The 26,511-nt window shown below is 36.9% G+C and overlaps 1 protein-coding gene across 1 annotated transcript in view; it reads left to right on the top strand.

Annotated features, from left to right (window-relative positions):
• TMEM144 (transmembrane protein 144) overlaps positions 1 to 21,848 on the top strand; it is a 68,425-nt gene extending 46,577 nt beyond the window's left edge. Inside the window, exons 7-12 of the mRNA XM_069105018.1 lie at positions 2,888 to 2,964; positions 5,216 to 5,334; positions 8,787 to 8,906; positions 12,206 to 12,303; positions 15,460 to 15,513; positions 21,053 to 21,848. Of these exons, the coding sequence (XP_068961119.1) occupies positions 2,888 to 2,964; positions 5,216 to 5,334; positions 8,787 to 8,906; positions 12,206 to 12,303; positions 15,460 to 15,513; positions 21,053 to 21,136 (552 nt within the window). The 3' untranslated portion in view covers positions 21,137 to 21,848. The remainder of the gene's footprint in view (positions 1 to 2,887; positions 2,965 to 5,215; positions 5,335 to 8,786; positions 8,907 to 12,205; positions 12,304 to 15,459; positions 15,514 to 21,052) is intronic.
• Positions 21,849 to 26,511: the final 4,663 nt, after the last annotated feature.

Consider the following 26,511-nt stretch of genomic DNA (forward strand, 5'->3'; position numbering starts at 1 on the left):
TCATTCTGGTTAAGTATCAAAACTATATTTGTGTCATAAAGAAATTTGGTAAAACTCATTCCTTACCTATTTTTCCAAATAAATAAATTATATTAAAACTAATTGTTCTTTAAACATTTCATTTAAATTATTTGTGAATCCATTTGGTCCTAAGGAATTTTTTTTTGGGGGGGGCTCATTGGTGGTTTTTTTCAATTTCTTTTTCTAAGGCAGGGTTATTTAAGTATTCTAGTTCATCTTCTGTTAATCTGGACAATTTATTTTTTTTGGTAAATATTCATCCATTTAACTCTGATTGTCAGATTTATTGGCATATAATTGGTCGAATATCTTCTAATTTTTGTTTTAATTTTATCTTCTTTACAAGTTCATTCACTCTTTTCATTTTTTATACTGAGAAGTTGATTCTCTTTTAAAATCAGGTTAATGCTTTATTCCATTGTTGTTGTTTTTTTAATAAAACCAACTCTTAGTTTTGTTAATCAGTTCAATGGTTTTCTTACTTTTAATTTTATGACCACCAAACAGGCCCTGTATGAATTCTAAAGGGATATTTCAGTATATCTCTCTTTCTCACTCCTTAATTTGTTCGGTGGATTTTTTTTTCATCCAAAGAAAAGTAAAAGTTTATTAAAAGTGTGCTTGTATTGTACACAGAGTAAGTCTGTACTAGGTCATTCTATGGCGCTCTCACATACATGGAGTGAAGATGGGATCTTATATACAGAAAGTTGTGGGAGGAATCTAGGGTAGGTCTAGAGAGGAGTTTGGGGAGGGTCTTCAGGAGAAGTCAGATGAGGTCAATGAGTGATTAAGGGTGGGAAGTTGCAGGAGGCTAACTGGAGCCAACAGACTATGTGTTTGGTGGATTTTGCCATTATAGACAAATTACACCTGTGCCCTCTGCCTACACATACTTCTTTTTATAATGATAAAGTTCTTAGAAGTATCATCTTCTCTTATAGAAATATAGACAATTAAATCTCATTGAGACTCTTATAATTTCTCTTGTTTACCTTTTTAATGTTTCTCTTAAGTCTTATATTGGAAAGTCAAATTTTCTATTCAGCTTTTGTCTTTTCATCAGGAATGCTCTCTATTTCATTTAATATTCATTTTCCCTTAAAGGATTGTACCCAGTTTTGCTGAAAGGGTTATTCTTGGTTGTAATCCTAGCTCCATTGCCTTCTGAATATTGTAGTCCAAACCCTCCACTCCTTTAATATGGAAGCTATGGTCCTAAGACTCCATAATATTTGAATTGTTTCTTTCTTGCTATTTTCTCCTTGACATGATAGCACTAGAATTTGACTGTAATATTCCTGGAAGTTTTGATTTTGGGATCTCATTCAGGAGGTGATCAGTGGATTCTTTCCATTTCTATTTTACCTTCTGGGTCTAGGAAATTGAGGCTGTTTTCCTTGATAATTTCTTGAAACAAGTACGCTCTTCTTTTGATCATGGCTTTCAGTTAGTCCAATAATTTTTAAATTATCCTGAATCTATTTTCCAGATCAGTTATTTATCCAATGAGATAAACTTCTTCACATTTTCTTCTATTTTTTTTCATTTTTGACTTTGTTATATTGTTTCTTAATGTTTTGTGGAATCATTAGCTTGCATTAACCAGATTCTAATTTTTAAGAATTATTTTCTTCAGTGAGCTTTTGTACCTCTTTTTTTCAGGGAGGATATCTTATACAGTGATTTTCAAATTAGTTTCCAACTATTTAGCAAACCTGTAAAACTAAAAAGACTTTGTCTAAAAGAGATGGATAAATAGAGTTGATAGTAGAAACATAAACTTTGTCCTAACAAATTAATCTACTAAGAGTTATCCCTAATTTATCTGGTTGTATTTAATTAACTTATGTAATAACTATGCTGAATCCATATGCCCCTCCCTGAGCAGTTATAATTTCCCCTTAATCCTAATTTTCTAACAGTAGTTCTTATTAGAATTTAACAAAATTGGACAAAAAAAGAACTAATTTTAATTGATGCTGACAAGTCAATTAAAACTGAGTTATACCAAAGAAACTTAGGCAAAGCATTTGCCAAACCTGTTAATCATTCTCAAACCAACCACACACCACAGATACAATGTGATCAATGAAAAAGTGAAATATGACCACAGATCAGGAATAATTCATGCAATCAAGTCAAGTCAGCAAGCATTTATTAAATGCATTTATTAAAGACCTATTTTGTGCCTTGCTGGTAACATAAATACAATTATACAAAACAAAAAGACATTCCCTGCCTTCAAGGAGCTTACATTCTGATGAGGGAAAATAGCACTTAAATGGGAGCTTAAAAGATTGGAGGAACACGTTGGGGAAGTCTGGAGACGGTCCAAATCTGAGCTGGGAGCAGAGAGATACTCTGATAGCAGCTAAGCCATTTAACCATCCTGAGCTTTAGTTGCTTTGATGTCAAATGAGAGATTGGACTGAATTGCCTCTGAAGTCCCTTTCCATTCTAATATATGATTTTATATTCACACAGTTAGCATAGGTCACTAGAATTTTCATATACATGTGTGAAAGAGATTTTCAAAAAGTAAAGAAGTATAAAATGTCAGTTTCTGAGCTAGAAGAAGGGACCTCAGAGGTAAAATGGCCTAATCCCTGATTTCAGATGAGGAAACTGAGAACAGAGAAGTCAATTGACTTGCCTTAATGTCACACAAGTAGTGAGTAACACATATGAGCTTGCATCCTATGACTCCAGATCCTAGGTTCATTTCCACTGTATCATGCTGCCCCTCCATCCCTTCCCACCTACCCCTTGTTTGTCTCCACCCCCAGGACTTATCAAATATGAATTTCAAACAGATGACTATCAAAAATGCTTTCTTTATTTTTTTTGCTTTTTGTTTTAATAGGCAATCAACTCTACTCAGACTAATGGCCTGGATTATTTGTGGACCAAAAACCTTTCTCAATTACAAAACAGAATAATGTAAGGAATTATTTTCTTTCCTCACCATTACACTATGTCACACTTTGAACATGGTGCCTCAGAATCAACTTAAGCACATCTAAGATAGAACAACAGAGTGAATGGAGTGCTGGATTTGATAGCCAAGAACCAGGCTTCAAATTTTGTTGCCACTAATTCCCCAAGGTTACCTAACCTCTTTCGGTCTTAGTTCTTCATCCACAAAATAATAGGGTTGAAATGATCTTTCTTTATGTTCTAGAATCAGTGGGCTCAGCCAAAAGGTCCCTGGAGATCTTGAACTGCTATTCAATCTTCTACTCTCCAAAGCTTTATGAAATCACAGGATCTAAGCAGTGGGATTGACATTAACATTGATCAGGTCCAACCTCCTTTATATTGGAGATGAAGAAACAGGCCCCCAAAAGTGAAGTAAGTTGACTAATGTCACACAGTTTGTTGGTGACAAAGCCTGAATGGAATCTAAAGACTTTGGGCCCACATGCAAAATAAGTGCTGGATTTGAAGTCAAGAGAATCTGGATAATCAGGATAATGATAATTAATAATAATAATAGCTACCATTCACTTAGTAACTATTATATGTCGGGTGCTATGCTAAGCACTTTACAAAAATTATCTCATGAGATCCTCACAATAAGCCTGGGAAGTAGATTATTCTCACTTTACAGTTGAGTAAAATGAGGCTGAGAGGATATGTTATTTGCCCAGGATCATATAACTATTAAGTGTTTGAGGATTTTAATTCAGATCTTCCAAATTCTACGCCCTGCACCCTATCCCCTATACCACCTAGCTGCTTTTTTTTTTTGGAGGGCAGTTGGGGTTAAGTGATTTGCCCAAGGTCACATGGCTGTTTTGTTGTTTTTTTTTAATGTGTGTGTAAGTTTCTGAGACCGGATTTGAACTCAGGTCCTTCTGATTCCAGGGCTGGTGATCTGTTCACAGCACCACCTAGCCACCCTGACCTAGCTGCTTTTTACATTAAAGCTTTTATAGCTCTAATGTTGTACTTAAGGAGGTTTGGGGGGAGAGTAGGAGAAGGTAATGAGGTGACCCCTACCCCCTTTATAAAGTTGTCTTGAAATATAAAAAAAAAACTATAGGGTTTTCAAAGTACTTTATACATATTACTCTTTTCTTCTCACAATCCTCTAAAATGGATTCTACTATTATCTTGATTTTGCAACTGAGGAAATTAAGACAAATAGGTTGAGTGACTTGTCAGGAACACAAATACACAGTTAAAAAGTATCTGAAGCCAAATTTGAAGTCAGATCTTCCTGACTCAAGCTTCAGTGCTTTGTCTACTTCACCAACTTTCAACATTTAATCCTGGAACTTTCAAGACTAACTCTACTCAATTTTTAATCTATAAAGTAATTTTAGGGTTTATCTCAATGAATGACAAGCTCCACAAACTATGATTTGTAATCCAAGGTATCCCAGTACCTAGAAAATAATACCCATTAACTCCAATGATTAGTGACAATTAATTGGTCTTTTTTGAGAGACCTTGGTAGAAAATAGTAAAGGTGTGGCCTTAGCCATAGTCCAGAAGGAAAATTTAAATGACATTCCATGGTTCAAATAAAAAATTTATCATGCAAAAAAAAAATTTATCAATCCAGAGAGCTGGGCCAAAATCATGACATGAATGGGGCGGGGGGGGGGGGGAGAAGGAGAGGCTGAAAAATCAGAGTAAGCACAGAATAGATGAGGTCTATTAAAGATCTAATGGATGGAACCATATAAGGCATCAGGGATATAAAACCATATAAGACCGTTTTATTCCTACCAGGTCTCCACTTAAGACATCATTCTTTTATGGCAATCCCTCTTTGGTCAGTTGTATGGGTACTGCTTATTAGTCATAATGTTCTACTCTAAATGGAGGGACATTTTCTCCAACCCTTCTCTGAATTACTTAGGACAAAGAATCTGACTATGAAATTTGGTAACAAAACTATATTTGAATACTTAAGTGTCAAAGAAAATGTCTAATTTTCTGAAAATCTTTCATTTCTATGGCTGGTCTTCATGATAGGAGAAGAATGACAGTTGTATTTTTAAATATCTTGGTGCACCTTTGACAAAGCAGGGTTTTGCTCTATTGCCAATCATAGAGCTTGGTATAGAGGTTATACTTTGTATTGATTTGCTTGTGACATATACTGCAGCATACTAAACTTATTATCCCACATCTATGCATTTCAAAAATACCATTACATAATAGGAATTTTTTTTTCAAGAGGCTGTGTTCTGGCAGTTGTATCTGGAATACTCTATGGATGCAGTTTTGTGCCAATAATTTATGTCAAGGACCATGGCAAAAGGAATGACAGCATATATGCAGGGTCTAGTCAATATGGTAAGATTACATGAACTCTCTTATTTTATCTTTTGGATGAACTAACTGGGGCTTTGCATTCAATGATAATAAACTAAAATAGCTTATCATAAGAGTATATAAAACAATACTTAGAGCTGCTCAATCTCTCTCTCTCTCTCTCTCTCTCTCTCTCTCTCTCTCTCTCTCTCTCTCTCTGTCCCTCTCCCTCCTCCTCCCCCCCCGAGGTGTCACTACTTTGAAGACAATAGAAGACCCCAGGAGTCAGTTGAGTACTTGGGAGTCATGAGATACCTGGATTCTAATTCTGCCTCCATTATTTACTATCTATATAACCAGAGGGGTGACTGGGGTGTTCAGGGTCTGGTGTAAGAGCTTGTTAAGTCTTTTGTAGGACTGCTCATCCACATTTGCTGTCCCCCTTTAACCCAATTCTCACTGATGGCTCCAAGAAGCCTTAGCATGCACAACAGCAACATCCAGGTCAAAAAAAATCTGGCAGATCAGTCAAACCAGGTTGAAAGTAACCTACAGGCCATTGGTGAGTTGGGTAATGTCTACTCCAAGCATGTGAAGACTTTCTCTAGTAGAATGACCAGATGAGAATATTGTTCCAGTGGCCATGAAGGTAGATTAAGAAGGCACAGCAGACTGCTTAGAACTTGGTCAGACATCACAGACTCTAAGGTCATCCACTGCACCTGGAGTCATTGCTAAGTCGTCCTGACTTCTGTCTTGCCACTGGACCTCAATGACCCTGGAAGAGAGAGTGAGGCGGATGACTTTGTGCAACTCTGCTTGATTTAAATCCATTTCAATCCCAAGTCAAGACATCACCCATCATGTCATTGATCCTCTTCAAAAACTAAGAACAGCAATATGACCAGAGCAAGTCACTTACCCTTTTTAATTTCAGTGACTTAGTGAAATGTAGTATTCAAAGTTTTTATTGTGGTCTCTTTTTTTTGGCTGGGGGGAAGATATGATTCCTAGACTCTTTCCTTCAACCTTCAGCATGCTTTTTCTGAGTTCTTATATGTTCTAATTTTACTGTCTTTTTTTTTGTTCAGTTATTTTTTCTTCTACATCTACATTTTTGGATTTCAGTTTGAAGATTTTCTTCTCTTTTTGGAGAGTCTGCTATTTTAGAGAGTATTTCTGTTATTCTCTCCTTTCTAGTAAGAAGTTCCATACTCCCTTGAGATCTATAGTTTCTATCCTTAGTTCTATAATCTGTTCTCAATTCTTTTTGAGTCAATATGGCTTACTGTGGACAAAGAGCTGGCTTCATTGCCAAAAAGTCATACAAGTGTTCCTCTTAATTAATTATTAAGAGTTAATCTTTTGCACTATAATAATAAGTTTTGAAATACACCTACTCTGTTGAATCCAACCCCATCCCCTAAACCCTTATGTCTGCTCTTTCTTTTTCCTTTGTCTACTGGAATTGTATAATATCTGTGACTCTCAAAGGAGACAGAATTGAACAACTGAATCATTGCTACAAAGACACCGAGGACCTGTTCTCCACCTTTCATCAGTTCCACTCTTCTGACCCTTATCCTCATGTATTTTCTTCTCTTTCTATCTTGGAGATGGCCCAGGTTCATAACTCCCAACCTACTAAGGGGTGGGAGGTCAGTCTAGTCAAGACGCTGGCATATGGAAATGCTGAGACCTCTGAACCTAGGATTCTTCATGACCTGAACTCTTCCACCTAAAATACCTTTCCTATGCCTTTGGATTAAGGTCCAGTCAATTCTTGGGTCTCTACCCTGGCAGTTCCCTTGTTAAGGAATTAATTTCAAAACCTGATATTTAATACAACCCCAGCTAGATGGACAAAAAGTTCTGGCCCCAAATTAGTGAAGCCACCTTCTAGGCTGTACAGGGAAAACTTGAGGGTGCCAGGAGAAGGATGCTAGTGAAGTATGTATGGTATGTTATTTTTCCTGTAAGAGTTAGTTTGCTTTATCTTTCCCCTATTCTTGTTACTTTTCTTATTATAGTATTAGGTATCTTTCTTTGAGGTAATAAAGGGACTGCTGAGCCTATGCTACCTCTTACTCCACCATCTTGAATTCCTCCCAAAAAATGTGTTTTCTCTCTTCATTCTCATATAGGATAATGAAAATCAGGTTTAATTAATTTCATTTTCCTAACTAGGATGCAAGGTAGGGTAATAGAGTGTCAATTTTACTATCCTGCCTTTGATGCTAGTTTGACCATTCACATCTCTGAGCCTGAATAAACTCATCTGCAAAACAGTGGTGGTAATGAATGTTTTAACTTACCTCTTAGGGTTGAGGTAAGCATCAAAGAGATTATATATGTGAAGTACTTTATTAACCCCAAAATTTTTGTTTGTCTTTTATTAGTAAAGGCAACATTTCTTTACTGAATCATTTATGTGACCTTCTAGAAAATATCCTGGATTCCATTGGAAAGCCTAGATTATATAATTTTCTTTTCAGCAATTTAGTAAAGCTTGTAAAGTTGACTATATCTGACTGATTCTCACATATTATCATTTGGACACAATAAAACATGAAAGAAGACTGATTTTCTAATCTGATACACTAAAACATTCCCTTGGCATGCATCCAGGAGTTATTTGGTGGTTGGTTGTCATTGGGTGTCATAGTCACCAAACGGACTGATTAATCTGACGGTATGAAATTACAAAATCTTTTCTTTTTCCCCTTGGTCTTTACCATAACTTTACTTGCTTATATCCCAGATAGTTCAATAAAAGAGAAAAAAAAGATAACAAATATTCATGGTAAGCAGTATGCCTAACAACAAAAACCTATGAATAAGTTATGTACCTAGCTATTAAAGAGCATATGAACTGTGGTATGTGAATGTAATGAAATATCACTGGCACCATAATAAATTAAGAGAAATATATGATGTAAAGCTAAGAAAATAGAAACAAAAGAAAAATACATACACAATCACTACAATATTGTGAATGATGATGCCACTAAAGGGCTACAAGACTGAAGTGTAATGAACACTCACCATTCCTTCTATTAAAACTTGTAAACTACAAAAATGGAAAGTTCCATAAACTATAAGTTACTATTTGCAGCAGTTTTGCTTAACAGTTTTTGTTTTTGTGATTTTTTTTGTACAGTTCTATGGTAGATTGTTTGTTGGGAAGTGATTTGTGTTTCAAAATAAAATGTATAAATTTAAAAAAAAACATCTTTCATGATTATCTGTACTTGTTCAAATGTGGTATTATAGTTGCATAGGCAATGAGAATAACTCATACCTATATTCTTGTATTTTAAAAAAAGATGTTAAAGTCCAGGAAAAGACCATTAATTCCTCTCCTTTCTCTGGATCTCTCTCCATTTCCGTCTGGGTCTATATTATTAGAACTTTTTGCATATTTTATATTCAATTAGTATATAATAGTTATTTAAATGTAACATTTTTATGCCTTTAATATTCATATTTTTCAGATTTGGACTATGTCTTTGCACACTTCAGTGGTATCTTTATTACAAGCACTCTCTACTTCCTGGCCTACTGCATGATCATGAAAAATAATCCCAAAGTTTATCCTCAAGCAATATTACCAGGTATGAATATTTAGTCCCAGGGTTTCAATTTTGTGTGTATAAGATATATGAGTCTGTGTGTGTATACATGTATATATATGTATATATACATGTATATATACATATATGTGGGTATGTGTATATATATGCATAAACTTTATCTAATCATTTAGTTTATATGACTTTTGCTTCAAACAAAAGCATCCCTTGAGAGTCTGCTTTCCTTTGAAAATATGCTTGTTTTCATGTTTTGACTATCTAAAATTTGACATAATGTGCTCAGAAACTTTGAAAGTTAGCATTCAATGATATGAAATGCACATCCAATTTATAAATTTTATCAGGTAGTTCTAGTCCTTAATGGCACTGGGAGCAGACTATTTCTTTACTAGACTGCTATGATTATTAACATTAAGCTACTTATTACCTTTAATTTTTTTTTTACAAGTGAGGTTCAGAAGAACAAGTGATTTTCTTTACCATACCCTTGAATACTTAAAGAATTAATTTAAAAACTAAATTCCCTTGCTTACTGCATAGAAGTCACAGAACTCTGAGCTAGAAGGGACTTCAGAGATCACCCTACACCTGAATAAAAATCCCCACTACAATATATCCCCAAAGCAACCTTCCAGCCCTTTTGATATCTCATTCTACTTTTGAATAGCCTTAATTATTAGCAAGTTTTTCACTGTATCAAGCCATCCATTGCTACTAATTCTTCACTCTGGGACAGCATAAGTGTAAACACTCTTCCATGTTAGGAGCCTTCTTCTCTTGCTATCCTGGAATGTCTATCTACATAGACTATGTTCTAGTCTTTAAAATCTTTTTGCAGTCCAACTCTGTTAGTTATCCCTTTCACCTTTGTTTTATCTGTAAGTTTAATAAGTATAATCATCTGCATTTTTATCCAAGTTAGCGATTTAAAATATTAAATACCAAAGGGCCATGCCCCAAGGAGGACACTTCCCCACAGGCCTTCTTCCAAATTAATATACAGGATACAATTACTCCCTCAGTTCCAAATCCATTTAATTGTACTTCAAGAGAGATGTCTATTCCATTGTTCTATCAAGATAAAAATCTATGATAAAGAGAAAGAGAGTCTCAGGTTTCTTAGTAAGCTAGCAATTACCAAAAAAAAAAAAAAGAGGAGTGATCCAAGGTTCCTCAATAGCCAAAGTGTTTACAGAGTGCATTTTTATAGTCAATAAAGAGGAACCAATCAAAATGCATATTCATTAGATTAATACATTCATGATATTAATGCATATTCAAAGAATTTACATGAATAAAGAAGCATAACAAGAATAGGGGAGTAGGTCAATTTGTACATTAGGTCTATTGGAATTCCCAATTCCATGTGACTTTAATTAAACTAAAGCTCACTTTCTCATTGGCTCAACATGTCTACAATTAATGAAGCAACTCATTTTTAGATTATGAAAGTATCGTTGAGTGTTTTGTAAATTTTCATGAGTCTAAATGAGAAATTAACTAACATATAAAAAGGGGAACTTTAACTCAAACAGAAAAGGGGACACCTTACAAAACAAGGAATTTAGGCCCAGAAGAGTAGAAAAATTAAACTCTAACAACTTACTAATAAAAGCTTGCTTAATTCAAGTTTAATAATTCATAGAAGACCTTAGCTAAAAATAAAATCTGATTATATTGATTGAACACCATTTCCAACTTGCATTTCTCAATTCTCCATCTTGTCAATAAGAACAGCATGAGAAACTTTATCAAACCCTTTGCTAAAGTCTAGGTTAAACCGTATCTATATTATTTTCTGAGGTCTTTTCTAGTTCTAAAATAGAATTTTATTCTTATTTATTTAATCATTTCTACTAAAAAACAAAATCAAGAGTATGTTGAATAGCTAGAAAGTTCTAAAATTCCATAATTTTGATTCACAATTTCCTTTAAAAATATAAAGTCTAGAATATGCTGAAATGCATTGTAGTAGAAGAAAAGTATGGGATAATGACAATATTGATTTAATTAGTCATATCCTTGGGGAAACAGCATTATTTATTTCAGATTTAGAGTCAGAAGGGACTTTACAAATCATCTAGTCCAATCCCTACCTGCTATAGAAGCCCAGAGAAGTTGTGGCTTAGTAAAGTCCCACAGACAAGACATTGACAGAGCCAAAATTAGAACCCAGATCCTCACTATGTTCTCTGCACAATTCTTGTTTCATTTTAAGAATCAATAAGAAGAGTAGGGAACAGAAATAGAGATAAAAATGCTAAGGGTGTATTTTATTCACTTTAGCAAAAGCTCTTTACCTTTATGGATATTGTCCAGTTAACATGAATCCCTCAGTCCTTTTTGCCAGGAAATTTAAGTGTTGGGTTTTTCTCATGTGAATTACATGGTTGAGAAGTAGCATGGCACCAGAGGATAGCAGACAGACTCATGCTATGGGAAAGTTGAGTTTAAGTCTTACCTCTGACATACATGGGCTGTAAGACCTTTCAGTGACGCCTTGGCAAATCCCTAAGACTCTAATTTTCCAAAGTCAGAAGTGGCAAACCCACAACACTCCTGACTGTAAACCAGATTCAAATGTAATTGGGAAATGTTTAACAGAATATATAAACATATAAGAAAGATTACATTATATTTTAAAATTGTTACTATAAAGCCTACAGGGATCTTGAGGTACATATGGATTGATTAGTGGCCCCACCTTTGAGTTTGCACACCACTTCTCTAAGTCTCCAATGAACTGGTGATCTCCATCAGTGGAATGGTGGGGTTCCAAACCAGGAGCCCCCCATGTTTTTTTTTTGCTTTTTGGAGGGCAATTGGGGTTAAGTGACTTGCCCAAGGTCACATGGCTAGTTTTCATGTTAAATGTCTGAGGCCAGATTTGAATTCAGGTCCTTCTGACTCCAGGGCTGGTGCTCTATTCACTGTGCCACCTAGCCATCCCAAGGAGCCCCCCACATTGCTGAAATTGCAGGTCCAGATCAAATAAATAAATAGTATGTTCCCTGCCTTCTTTGGCTTTAACATACTTCTCATGAAATTGGCTAGATTCCTTCTTTCTTGATAATATTCATGGTATGGCCCAATAATGTTCCTTCCTCTTAAATCCAGTAATACCTCATGTCCATATAGAGTAGCTAAAAATTATACCCTCAGTCAGCTGGTAATAGAGTAGGGAAGTAGGATCATTTGTATTCCCAAAGAACTATAATTCTGACTCAAAAATCAACCCAATGGTGCTGACAGCAAATAAAGTGATAGATATGGGGAGAGATGTAGAGTATAATAATTTCTGTTGTCTTGTTAGATTTCAGGGTTTTTTTCTGGAGTACTTTGGGCAATAGCTAGTTGCTTCTGGTTCATAGCTAATCACTCTCTAAGTGCTGTGATCAGTTTTCCAATAATCACTGCAGTAAGTAAATGTATTTTTCCTCCTGAATTTTTATTTTAAAATTCAGTCTTAATTTTTGCTGCAAACAGATATTCAAATAAGTTGTGGTGATGTCATTCAGGTTTACAATTCTAGTAAATATCACCCTAATCAGGCTTATAAACTCCCTTTGACTTCCTCTGAATATACCCAGTTTCATTTGAGAAGGTCTGTTCTGTATATTTTCAAGGACAAGTCTTCCTTATTCTCCCTCTAAAACATCTCTCACATACACTTTATCTCCACTCCCAAGTGACAGAACTAGAATATAAACCCTCATCACCTCCCTCCTAAACTATATTACAGACTCCCTGTTTCCTGCCTTTCCCATCTCCAAATTCACCCTGCACAGAGCTAACAAAATAATTTTCTTAAAGCACAGGCTGGACTATATCACTCCCAGCTCAATAAGCTAGAATGGGACTTTATTTCCTCTAGAACAAAATACAAATTCCTTTGCTTAGTATATAAAGCATTTTACAGTCTAGCTCCAGCCTATCTTTCAAGACTTTTTTCACATTTCACTTTCATATTTCATACAAGATACTTTCACATTTCTTCCCCTTCATACATTCTATATTTTGGACAAACTTGCCCAATTGCTATTCTTCATACACAGCATTCTAGCCTATCCCCCTGCACCATCTCTGTGCCTGGAATATTCTTCCTCATTTCTGCTTCTTAGAATCCATAGGTTCCTTCAAAGTTCAGTTAAGGTGCCACCTCCTATAGTCCTATAGGTATCTAAAACTCAATATATCCAGAACAGAACTCATTATCTTCCCCTCTCTGATCTACCCCTCTTTCAAACTTCTATATTCCTGTCAAGGGCATCACCATCCTTCCAGATTTGCAAATCTCAACCCTTCGATCTCACTCATATGCAATCAATTATCATATCTTGTGACCTCTATCCCTATAGCAACCCTAAGTGCATATGTCCCCTCCTCTCCAAGCACACAGCCAACACCCTAGTTCAGGCCTTCATCACTTTTGACTGAACTAGGTTTGTAATTGGTCTCCCTATCCCAAATTTCTCCCTTTCTCCAATCTACCTTCCATCCAGTTGCCAGAGTATATCTTAAGTATAAGCTTCACTGTATCACCATTCTTCTACTCAACAAATTCCAATGGCTCTGTATTAGCACTAAACTCAAATAGCAATTCCTCTGTTGGGCATTTAAAGCTCATCATGACCCACATTCCTTCTGATCTTTCAGTTTTCTTATACTTAGTACAGAGCTAAGGTCCCTGTCCTCCTTCATGATTTACCAAGGACTCAGCTCAAAAGGAAGCTTGATTATTTTTTTTAACAGGAGAACCAGTTTCCCTAATTCTCACATTCATTGGCTCATCATCCCCCACCCCAGCTACTCTGTGGGGTAATTCTGTGCCTCACTCTGGTCTCAAGTTTCTGCTTCCCTAATGCACGGAATTAAGGCAAACCCAGGAGTCTTTCCCATCAAACTGGCAAGAGCTTGGCATAAAGATGGCCCAAATCTGAAAAGTAACCTCTTACAAGAACATGCCTCCTTTTGTCATGACCTGAAGACCATCAAGCATTAGGTTCTTTTGTGACATCTATGACTGTATCCCTTCCCTTCCTTCTGCCTCTGTGGTGGTATTGATCCTCTCCCCTTTAGAGGGGAAGTTGTCAAGAAAGCTGCTCTATTTCAGAGATGCCAGCTCCTACCCAGGGATGGGGAATGCCTAAGCCCTTTCTTTTATTATGACTACCTCTCTTCTCTATACAAAATGGCAAGGTGGAAGGAAGGGAGAGAGGGAGGAATACAAAACATTACCCATTACATGACATGAATTACCCAGTATCTCATATAAATAGAGTCAGCAGCAAAGCATTCCCAATGCTGAGTTCCCAATTTGGAGTCAGGAAGACCTAAGATCAAATCTTAAAGCAGGCACCGTGTAACTATGTGACCCTGAGCAAGTCATTTAAACTTTTTCAGCCCCAATTATCCTCATCAGTAAAATTAGGATAATAATATCACTTATCTTACAATGTTGTGAGGCTAACATGAGATGGTATTTTTAAAGGAATTGCTATAGGAATTGCTGCTATGATGATGATTGATGATGATGAATCAGATTTAGGACAGGCCATTTTACTTCCACATAGAAAGTAATCATAAGTCAAAAAAAAAATCACAGTGTGCATTAATAAAGCAACTTAACATTCAGAAACTCAACTTCCAGTCAGGTTACAGGCCTATATGGTTATAGGAAGATGTGAATTTAAGTTCCTCTTTAAGCAGTACTAACTGTTTGATCCCAGGTAAGTCATCTTGGTGCCTCCAAGCAACTCTCTAGGACAGTAACCTTCAAAGAAGGTGCCAGGCTGGACCTGCAATGGTAGATGAGAGTTTCCTCACCAGGGAATGCCTTATTAGCCAGTGAAATCACAGGTCTGGTCCCCCCCTTTGTCTTTATCTGGTAGTTTTCATATCACAGACTCATCCCTTTTCCATGTCTCATTTTATCCTTTGTCCTGTAGACTAACTTTCTCCTTGCTACCTTCATGTTTTTGTTCCTCTACTGTCATCTCTAGTTTTCTCTCTTAGCTTACTGGGACCTGCCTCTAATTTACCTGAACTCACTCTCCTCTCATCACTTGGCACAGTGCCTGGCACATTTCTGCTGTTGTTGTTGTTGGCAAAAATATTGGAGTGCTTTGTCATTTCCTTCTCCAGCTCATTTTACAGTTGAGGGTCTGAGGCAAATAGGGGTAAATGACTTGCCCAGAATCACACAGTGTCTGAGTACAGATTGAACTCAGAAAGATGAATCTTCCTGACTTCAGGCCTAGAATTCTATCCACTTTGCCACCTAGCTGCCCAAATAACTGATTATTGAATTGATTGAAGCAATATCATTGATCAATTTCAGTGGGTGTCCAAGCACCCTAAAATCATTCCTGCAAAGTAAAATGCAGAAATAGGTCACTTTTCTCAGTGACAACTTAAAAAAGGAATGGATATTTCCTTCAATTATCTGAATATTTGAAAGGGAAAATTATTTTTCATTAGAATTATCCAACCATTTATTTCATCACTTCAGTTGGCTCTGTAGCCCAGCCTTAAGAAAGGACCTAATGTCAATATTTATTTATTATTCTTTCAGGGCCCAGGACTTATAGCTGCAATGTGGGGTATCTTTGTATTTAAGGAAATAAAGGTAAGTAGAAGAAAAGCTAAAACCTAGGAAAGGGGCTATTCAAAGAGAACTATTATGGGGCAGCTAGGTAGTATTATGGTTAGAGTATCAGGCCTAGAGTCAGGAAAACCCTAGTTCTAATTTAACCTCAGAGACTAACTAGCAGTGTGACTTTAGGCAAGTCACTTAACCTCTGTTTGTCTCAGTTTTCTCATCTGTAAAATGGGGATAATAACAGAACCTACCTCCCTGGGTTGTTGTGAGAATCAAATGAGACAATAATTGTAAAGTGCCTAGCACAATGCATGACACATAGTAAGTAATTTATAAATTCAAGGTGCTATTATTATTACTAGAGCTATAATTTAGCATTGCTTTCTAAAAACTTACATGTAGCAATGAATGGTCAAGAGAGATGACATTCCTACTTACATTTCTCAAAATATCACCCCCTATAAATGGGGAAATTTGTATGGAGTCTGTGGTTGTGACTCTTTTGTTTTTCAGGTGAAAAAAAATATCACTCGTGAACTTCCATTCTTTTGAAGTGTTTTTAATGGCTACCGTGTTTCCCCGATAATAAGACCTATCCCGAAAATAAGCCCTCCCCTTACTGTGTAAGATTCCTCTAAAATAAGCCCTCCCCCGAAAATAAGCCCTATTGAGATTGCTACTGTAGTGAAGGTGATCCCCTGCACTACCATGCCCCCCTGTGAAACGCACGCCGTGCTGAGCTGCATCCAATCAGAGCTGCAGCAGTGAGCGCTTCATCCTGTTCTTCCCCAGTGATTTGCTTATTATTAAAGGTACATTTTTTTGTTCACATTTACCTGTTTATTAAAATTGTTGCCAATGTTCATTAAAATAAGCCCTCCCCTGAAAATAAGCCCTCTGGTGTTTTTCTGTCCAAAAAAATAATAAGACAGTGTCTTATTATCGGGGAAACACGGTACGTGCCACATATTTTTTTAAAAAAGGAAGAAAAAATGCTTTAGAAAGGTGTTGTATATTATGGTAGGATCAGGAAAGGAATATTTTGGCCTCCCAAGAGAAGAAAATTCCATGGGGCAAACTGATGACTGAGTATAAGGTAGAATGTGTGAGACTTTATTGCTTATGCCTCCCATGAACAACTGTATCAATATTGTGGGTTAAATTTTGTAACATTGTAGGTTAAATTTTGTAATATTGTAGATAAACTAAAGTCATGGTAATAAGTAACTAATATTCCTAGAAGGACCTCGGTAGGGGGGTAAGAAGAGGATGGAATTCCTCTAACAAACAATAGAATGGTCCAAACACTAATTTTTCATCATGTTTTATCTACAAAGGAGTGTGGTAGAATGGGTAGAATGAGTCAGGAAGGAATGTTCATATCCCACCCTTGCCACTAGCTGTGTGACAACAGACAAAATTACAACCTTGCTGAGCCTCAGGCAGCTCTCTCTAAGACCATAACTTGTGGACAGGTTGCCATCTTTGTTGATGGAAGGAGTTTCCCACACTGTCAAAATCGCAGGTCCTTCCTAAGTTGGCATATCCCCATGCCCCCAAATAGCAATGTCAGAAATGAAAATGGAGCCCATTTTGGAACTCTTCCCCATGTGCCCCAATCTCTAATCTTTAAAAAGAAAAAGAAAATGCTTCCAAAAACTGTGCACTATTTCAGAGTAGGTTTATAGAATATAACATAAATACAAAAATGTTGTACCAAAAAGAAATAACCATGATATTTTCCTACTTAATATGCAGCTGTAATAGAAAGCCTTGCCTGGTTTTAATAAGCACCGATGCCATCTCTTTGTTCTGGGAGCTGTAAAGTGAATTTGTGTAACTGGCTGATCCTCAACATGATAAATCACTTCAAGGCTTTTTAGGAAATCATCTCATTCCTGCTAAATGAGAAGGAATAGAGTTAACCAGTCATATTTTGCTAATATGGGCAAGATTCTTGGGTTTAAGCAAACAAAAGAAGCTATTATTAAGAAAGCTATTTGGAGGACAATCCATTTATTTTAAGTACACAAAAATACACTAATAGGATTTCAGACCTGGGCTACTTTCTTGCACGTGGTTCTTATTTCTTAGCTAGAATTACTTATCTCACAAAGTAACTCCATGCCCCAAATCAGTTGCAAAGCTCTAGGAGAAGGATCTATCTACCTCACAGTGCATAATGATTCCTATTAAAGTATGGTGTCTAATACCACTTGAGAAGGTGTTAAAGGCCTTAGGACAACATGGGAAAGTGAGATATTAATAACCACACCCACAAAGGTATAGCCAAAGAGTAAGGGTTGCAAAGAAAATGACTCAAAATTAGTTTGGTCACTATTAGAGTAGCAAAAGAGAGAAAATTAAGATATCTGCACCTGGACCCAAAGTTTTCATTTATGAACAGGTATTGCTTGAAAGTTAGGCTTAATGAGGGGTCCGGAGTGCACAAAAATACAGCTCCTGCCTATATACTAAAGTTTTTTAAAAGTTGAAATCATTTGTGGGAAGATACCAGAGCAAGGATGGGATATCTACTCTGCTCATTGTTTATTGTTCAGGACTTAGGTTGGCTATAAGAAAGAATTTTTGATTGAGCATTGGGAAACATCAAAATGAGTTACCTATAATTCTTTCTTCTAAGATAAATTTTCATTGATTCATTGGAAGACACTATAGTGTAGTGGGTAGATAGCTGTCCTCAAAGCCTGGAAGACTTAAGCTCAAATCCTACCCTATCACAAACACACTGGGCAAATCAGTGAACTTTTCAAAGTTCTAGGTCAGTGGTATCTGACTGAAAAAGAAAAGGTAGCTAATAAACCAGGTAAGGATCCCTGGGGCTATATGCTGACCTAGAAAATTACATATTAACATTATCTACATTCTATTCTATTTTTATTTATTTTGATAAATCTGGTTCCAAATTCAGGCTGCCCATTTGACACCTCTGCTCTGCTCTAGGCAACTCTATGAGTTTAAGTTGTGGAGAAGGTACTAACCTACATTAGGAAAAGAACTTCCCTCACCTGGGAGTTCCCTATGCCAATAAAATCAAAAGTCCAGGCCCTATCCTTATTTAAAGAAAATTAAAAAGTAGGTCTCCCTGAAAGCTGAGGAATATACTAAAATAATCTCTCAGGGCCCCCATGAAACCTTAAATCTCTGATTTTATAAATATGCTGTTGGTGGTTCCCAGGTAGCATTCTATTCTAATCCAAATGTGCCTAACAATCTCTTGAGAGGTAACTGAAAGAAATGTTTCAAATACCTTGCATGCCAACCAGGTTAAGCACAGTTATCCAGATGTGAGAGAGAAACTACCACTTCTAACAGGATTTGTCACAGTCAACAAATGCAGCATATTTAGTGAGAGCTAGTGTAATTTAGTGAAGGTAACATTGCCTTGGTGTCAGAAAAAACAGAGTTCAAATACTTTCTCTGACACAGACTAGCTGTGCTGCAAAGAAAAAATCCCATATGCCCTCTCTGTGCCTCCCAGGCATTTCTCAAAGACTCGAAGTTAAAGAGTTGTTATTGGTCAACTTCAGTGGGAAGAGTATCCACATCAGGAGTTTCCTATACTCATAAAATCACAGACCTAGACACAACAAAAAAACTATTCATAAATCTGATCCTTTACCTATGGCTATGGACTTCATGGAAATTATCTGTCATAATGTTCCTAGGGCTCCAAGCTATTTTGTGATAATTTTCTTTGAAGCAAACTTTGAAGAAATAGAGGATTTGGATAATTCTCTACTCTGTTGAAAAAGACAGAGACACTTCCATGTGTAACCAAACCACACGAAGTAAAAAGCAGAATAAGTTTTCTTGTATACTTGATGGTAGACATTTGTGTCTGGAAAATGAATTCATTTACTTAGTACAGTTTTGCTGCATGTTATACTGCTTTTACTCTGAGAAGTTTGCTTTGGAATCTTACATTTTACAACTTTTAAACCTATTTAAACTATGGTCTATTTGTTTTTTGGAGAGAATGTTTTAGTCAAGTTGTTTAGGGAGATTGACTAATAGGTCCTAAAGTATTGGTGGTGGTAATGTCTCCAACCCTATGTTACCTTGCCTATGTAGGGAGAAGTACTAAGTGCTCAGGTACCAAAAATCCTCAGGAGCCCAGGTGGTCAGCAGCAAAATAGTGAAACAGCCCACTGAAGTCTGCTACCAAAAAGCTATTTGTGGGACATTATGAGCTTTTAGAGGTAGACTGAGGAGAGCTGCTCTGCCCCGAGTACCTAATTCCTAAATCTGTTTTTCTTTTATAGAGTTCGATATTTCACTTTCTTGATTAAAAAAATATCCTTTATCAGTTCCCTATTATCCATCAAATAAAGTTCAAACTCATTAGCTTGGCATTCAGAAGATCATAGCTTTTGAGCTAGGAAGGACTTTAGGGGATCACTGAAATACAGAGAAGAAACCAAGGCACAGAGAATTTAAGGACTTACTCAGGATCACACAGCTAGTAAGAATGTAAGGTGGGATTTGAACTCAGGTGTTCCTGACTCAATGGTCACTTGCCAATCCACTATACCATACTGTCCTGCATTCAGAATTTTCTATGATCTTCCTTTCCAGATTTATCTCTTGCAAATTCCCACTATGTCCTCTACACTCCAAACAAACTGGACCAACTCAGTCTTTTCTGTCTGTCCAGCACTTTATCTTTAGGTTTCCACACATCATTCCTTGTACCTTGAATCTCCTCTATCCATCCCATTATTCTCTTTTGAAATCCTATCTATCCTAAAAGGTCTAACTCACTTATCTCCTCTAAGAAACCTTTCCTGACCCCTTTGATCAGGAAGGATCTTTTCTTAATCCAAACTTGTATAGAGCTTTGTATACCACACATTTTTTTCTTAAATTTTTTATAGAATATTTATATTGTATAGCATTACATATTTCTTTAGATATCATTTCCCCCACCTACCTTCAATGGATTCTAAGCTCCAAGAGGAAAAGGGATCAGCTCTTTTATTATTTTTGTATCTTCCCCAAATCCTAGTCTTTGCATATAAATGCAATTCTATAAATAAATAAACCTATTTATTCAATAAATCTATTTATTGTTTCAAAAAGCGTTCCACAGGATTATAGAATTAAAAGGAACCTTAAAGGCCAACTAGTCCAAGCCTTTCATATTGTAAATGAGGAAACCAAGACCCAGAGATGGTAACTGATTTAACCATGGTTTCACAGGTAACAAGTGCCAGAGGCATGATTTGAACTCAGTGCCTTTGCTTCCCAAAGCGGTGTCCTTGATATTATACCACACTGCCTCATTAACTTATTAAGTAGCTACTGTGTACAAAGCTCTGTGTTAGCTTCTAAGGCACATACCAGCTTTGATAAGTCAGGATCCCTTTCCTCATGGACTTTACAATCTAGTAGAAGGATAAGTTAGAATTTATTCATGTAACAGATGGTATGGCTTGAGAATCAAAATCTTTGACCCAGATTATTAATATTGAGTTCTAAAAAGGGTAATCTTCCTTTTGAGGTATTTGTATAAATACGTGTTTTCCATTTCTTTACCACACAGGGTATTCAAAATTATCTATTACTAACACTTGCATTTTGCATCATATTGGCTGGAGCCTTAGCCACTGCTTTTTCTAAAGTTTAAATTAATCACCAGCAGATGACAGCAGTAATTAATCAAACTTATTTGCTGAGGAGGTACTACAAGAGAGACTTGATATTTTTAAAGAAGAAACAAAAGTTAATTTTCATAATGCAAGAAGAAATAAATTGCTCTCTGTGCCTGTAATTACAAAACCGCATTTTCGCTTGTTTCAAGAACATGAGAAGGAAGAAACTCACTGTGTATGAAATATTTATGAACAAAGAAAAGGTCATCTGTCCCACCAAATGGAAAGAACATCTGTAGGGCTTTAACGAATGTCCAAAAGATATTCAAGTCGTTCCTGGATTATTTTCAGGATTTTTAGTCATTTATTTCTCCCAGAAATGGATAGCCCAAATCAAAATTCTTTTATCCTTATCTCCATTTGATGGGGAGGGGATATTATTATTGTCTCTATGGTGGTTTCCCATTTTGGAACTATGATGAGATTCTATACATTGTTTAACCCCAACTGTCTCCATAATCAATGAGTAAATAGTATGAACTATACCAATTTAGTAATTTGGAGTGCATTATTTTCATTTTGTTAAATTAAACAATAATATATTAGATACACTAACTGATTTGCCAAAGATTACTCTGGGATTTGGTTTTGGAAATAAATTCCAAAGATTCTTCCTAGAAAAAAATATTAGTGTTACTAACTGAATTATTTTATTATTTTTAAATGTCTAAACTCTATTATATAACAATAAAAACAGAAATATCAAAATTCATACTTCTGGGTGAGCATTATCCTTCAAAGTAGTCTGCTTCAGTCTGTACTTTTAATTTTATGATATGCAATGACTTCAAACACTTTTTAAATTTTATTTCTGATTTACATCATTCATTTCCACCAGATTTTGAGTTACAAATTTTCTCCCCATTTTTCCCCTACCCACCGCCCCAAAATAGCAGTCCCACGGGATATCCCCTCCTCCAATCTGCTCTCTCCCATATTTTCTCCCATGCCCCTTTAACTTTTCCAGTGGATCTCTATGCCCCAGTGCCTGTATAGCTTATTTCCCAATTCCATGTAAAGTAGTATTAATAATAGAGTATATATATATATAAGTATTTGATTTTAAAACTTTGAATTCCAGATTCATTCCCTTCCTCCCTTGTCTGCCAGCCTTACTGGGAAGATAAGCAGTTCATTATAGGTTGTACATGTGTGGCTAATGCAAAACAATAACATAGTAGATATATTGTAAAAGACTGACTATATTTCCCTCCCTCCTATCCCACCTCCCACTTGTTCTGTTCTCTACTTTGATCCCATCCCTTTTCAAAAGTAGGTGCTCCCAACTTCCCTCCCCCCCAGCCTAGCCTCTCTTCCATCATCTCCCCTCTCACCCCCTCCCCCCTACTCTCCTGGAGGATGAGATACCCTATTTAGTGTGTATTTCATTCCCTCATCAAGCCAAATTCAGTGGGCATGAGGTTGACCCATTCCCTTTTGCCCTCCCTTGCCTCTTCTATATGAGATAGTTTAGCCCATTCTGTCTCTCCCCATCTCCTCTCATTATATCGCTCTCTCACCTCTTTAAGGGTTATGGGATTTAAAGATCTTCCATGCCCCATTGGACTTGCTGATGTAGCAGGAAGGGGTGGGGCAAGAGGAAGCAGAAGCCAAGCTAGAGTTCCTGCAGTGGCTAGCAGTGGTGGTGACAGCAGCAGCAGCAGCAAGAGAGGCAGCTGCTGTGGTAGCGCTAGTGGCTGAGGTGGAGGTGGAGGCGCGAACCCCTTTTGGAGCCAGCCAGAATTTCTGCTAAAGACTCCTGCTGAGGACTTCCAGGGGCTGGAGCTGCTAGGAGCATGCTTTGTGGACACTGAGTAGTTGCTGTGAGTGGGGAGAGGAAGACCTTTGCCTGAGGTAGCCAGTTCTGTTTTAAAGGTTTGAGAATGTGGGTGCTTTCTACTTTATCTACCTGTGCCAATTTCATAACTACTCTGATGGCATGACTTTCTGGTTTTGGGACTCAGTCATTTTGTGTTTTAATAAATGTTCTCTCTTTATCCCCCATATAGAAAGCCTGATATATTTTGTGATTAACAACTACATCAGCATATCTATAATTGCAGTAGGCATTGTGAATATTGCATTGCTGATATAACCTCTTAATTTCACATTTTAAGTATCATCCCTTCCTGTTAAGTTGGTCCTGTGCCCTCTATCTATGTATTCCTGTAAACATATATACATACATTCACATATGTATTCATATGCCCATATACCCTCATAAATAGACATATATATATTTCTATTTCTATTCCCTTCAACTACTGAGAAAAGTTTCATAAGATACAATTATTGTTTTTCCATTTAGGAATCTTAATAGTTCAACTTTGATAAGTTCCTTATGATTTCATTTCCCTGTTTACCTTCTCATGCTTCTCTTGCTTCTTGTATCTGAATGTCAAATTTTCTATTCAACTCTGGTTTTTTCAGCAAGAATGCTTAAAAGTCCTCACTGAATGACCATATTTTCCCCTGAAAAATGATACTCAGTTTTGCTGGGTAGGTCACTCTTGGTTTTAATCCCAGCTCCTTTGACCTCCGGAATATCATATTCCAAGCCCTTTGATCCCTCAGTGTAGAAGCTGCCAGGTCCTGGGTTATCCTGACTGTGTTTCCACAATATTCAAATTGTTTCTTCCTGCCTGCTTGTAATATTCTCTCCTTAATCTGGGAATTCCAGAACCTGCCCATAATATTCCTGGGAGTTTTCTTTTGGGAATCTTTTTCAGGAGGTGATCAGTGGATTCTTTCAACCTCTATTTTGCCCTCTGGTTCTAAAATATCATGGCAGTTTTCATTGAGAACTTCCTGGAGAATGCTTTCTAGGTTCTTACTTTGATCATGGCTTTCAGGTAGTCCAATAATTTTTAAAATATCTCTCCTGGATCTATTTTCCAGATCAGTGGTTTTTCCCATGAGATATTACACATTGCCTTCTATTCTTTCATTTTTTTGGATCTGTTTAACAGCATCTTGATTTCCCATAAAGTCATTAGCTTCCATTTGCTCCAGTCTAATTCTGAAGCAATGATTCTCCTCATTGAGCTTTTGAGATTCTTTTTCCATCTGGCAAATTCAACTTTTTAAGGCATTCTTCTCCTCATTGCCTTTTTGAGCCTCTTTTGCCATTTGAGTTAGTCTATTTTTTAAGGTATTATTTTCCTCAGTCAGGCTGTTGACTCTCATTTCATAATTTTCTTGCCTTGTTCTCATTTCTCTTCCCAATTTTTCCTCCACTTCTTTTATCTGCTTCTTAAGGTCCTCTATGGCCTGTAACCAGCTTGTATTTTCCTTTGCAGCTTTTGGTGCAGGAGTTCTGACTTCACTGTCTTCCTCCTGTTCCATGCTTTTCTCCTTTTTGTCCCCAAAATAGGAGTCTAATGTTGGAATCTTCTGTCTGCTTTGTTTCCTTTGCCTGGTCATGTCACCTCTCAGTCACTTGACCCCTGGGCTTTTTGCCAGAGTAGGACTCTGCCACCAGACAGAGGAGTTTTCGTTCCAAATGCTGGGGTTTTCTCAGCTGCTGGAGGTATTAGATGGGTGCGCTCTCTGAGATCTCCACACGCTCTGGGAAGCTGGACACACACCCCAGGACCTCTACCCTAGATTGCAATCCAGATCCAAGCAGGTTAAAGCAAGGGTGATTACCCCTCAGACTGGTGTTTGGTCCCCCATACTCTGTAGGCCAGGATCTGAAGCTGCCATATGGCGCTGGCTGGCTGTGCAGGTGTCTCAGCGGTTTCTCGCCCTGGGGGCAAAAGCTATGCACTCCCACTTACTGGGTCCCAAAGTCCAGACTGCACTGACCTCTCACTTTGTCCTTAGCATCTATGTGTTGATAAATCTGGAAAAGGCCACAGCTGCTGCTGATCTGGATTCCCTCAGGCCGGGCTGGTCAGGCCCACCCTGGGGCTAAAGCCTTGTGTGGGGCTAGGCTCCCCAGAGCACTATGCTGACCGATTCCTGCAGGCCTGCTGGGCTGTCCTCAGCAGGAGGTTAGCTTCTCTGTGTCATTTTGTGGGTTCTGCAGCTCCAAAGTTTGTTTAGAGTCCCCTTTTACATGGATTGGGGAAGGTGGGAGCTGGAGCCCAGTGGAGGTCCTGCTTCTACTCTGCAATCTTGACTCCACCCCTTCAAATACTTGTTTTGGAATTGTCTTCGAAGACAGTTGATGTACTCGTACAAGAGTGCAGTCCCATTAGATTATAATCACAACTCATTTTCAATCAAAATGAATATTGTCCAACCTAATCACCTACCTCATTCACCAGACATAATTCCAAATTAATGTTTCTGATATTCAAGAGCCTCAAATGATGGGAATTTGCCATCATTGAAGATATTTAAAAGATCATACCATAGGCTCTTAAGAAAATTCTAAAAGAAGTCTTCTCAAAAACTTTCAAGTACCATTGAAATCATTCAGCCTCTCCACATGATTCAGAAGAAAAGAAAGATAGTCATTGAAATGTATAAATTCTAGTAGATTTCTTAAAATGTTCACTTCATGTAATGATCAGATTTCATCAGATTTCTAATTTATTGGTTTCTGTACTGCAGAAAAATGTGATGGGTACATATTGTCTTAACACTTATATACAAGCTTGAAAAGGTAAAAAGAAATTTGTGTTTGCATAGGAATATTTTACATCTGTATTGAAATAATTTAAATTCACTTCTTACTGTGAATTAGAACAATGACAATGAATTCTTTTGTGGACTTGCCAGTTTAAATTAAATATGTTCATGATCTTCTGTGAAGCCATTGTTTTAATTTAGAATATCATTAAAATGATCAACATATCTTTTTTTTCTATTTTGTCAACTTATTCAAGGTGAACTCTTCTTATTTACGTATTATTCAGAGCTGTCTTGTAGTGGTACAATAAATGGCCCATTCTTGCAGACTCTATAAATGGTCACGTTGTTTATATTTGATATTGCTTATCCTTGATTGTTGTACCACCACCATTCTTCCACTCTTCTCCCTCAGTGAACAGATTTGCTGCTGATGCAAATATATCAAAACCTTTTCAAAATGGTTAGAAGGCTAAGAAGCTGCCAATCTACAATGATCAAATTAACTATGCAGTTGCAAAACCTGTACTTTGTTCCCTTAGGAGAGAGACTTGGGCATTAAACAATATAGTCTAACTCTTATAACCTACATGTATAAAAGTACTCTTGCTCATGGCCCAGCCATAACAAGGAAATTTTAACACATGAGACAAGTGGCACAAGAAGTACATTCATTTGCACATACAGAATGGGGAAGGAGTTCACCCCAGGATTACATCAGTGATAAGTGTTTAAAAGTAGCTCATTTGGGAAAAAAGGTATGTGTGATATA

This window comes from Petaurus breviceps, unplaced genomic scaffold (genome assembly GCF_028583685.1).
Source record: "Petaurus breviceps papuanus isolate PSGF00001 unplaced genomic scaffold, PetGlider_PUasm1.0 76, whole genome shotgun sequence".
Lineage (NCBI taxonomy): Eukaryota > Metazoa > Chordata > Mammalia > Diprotodontia > Petauridae > Petaurus > Petaurus breviceps.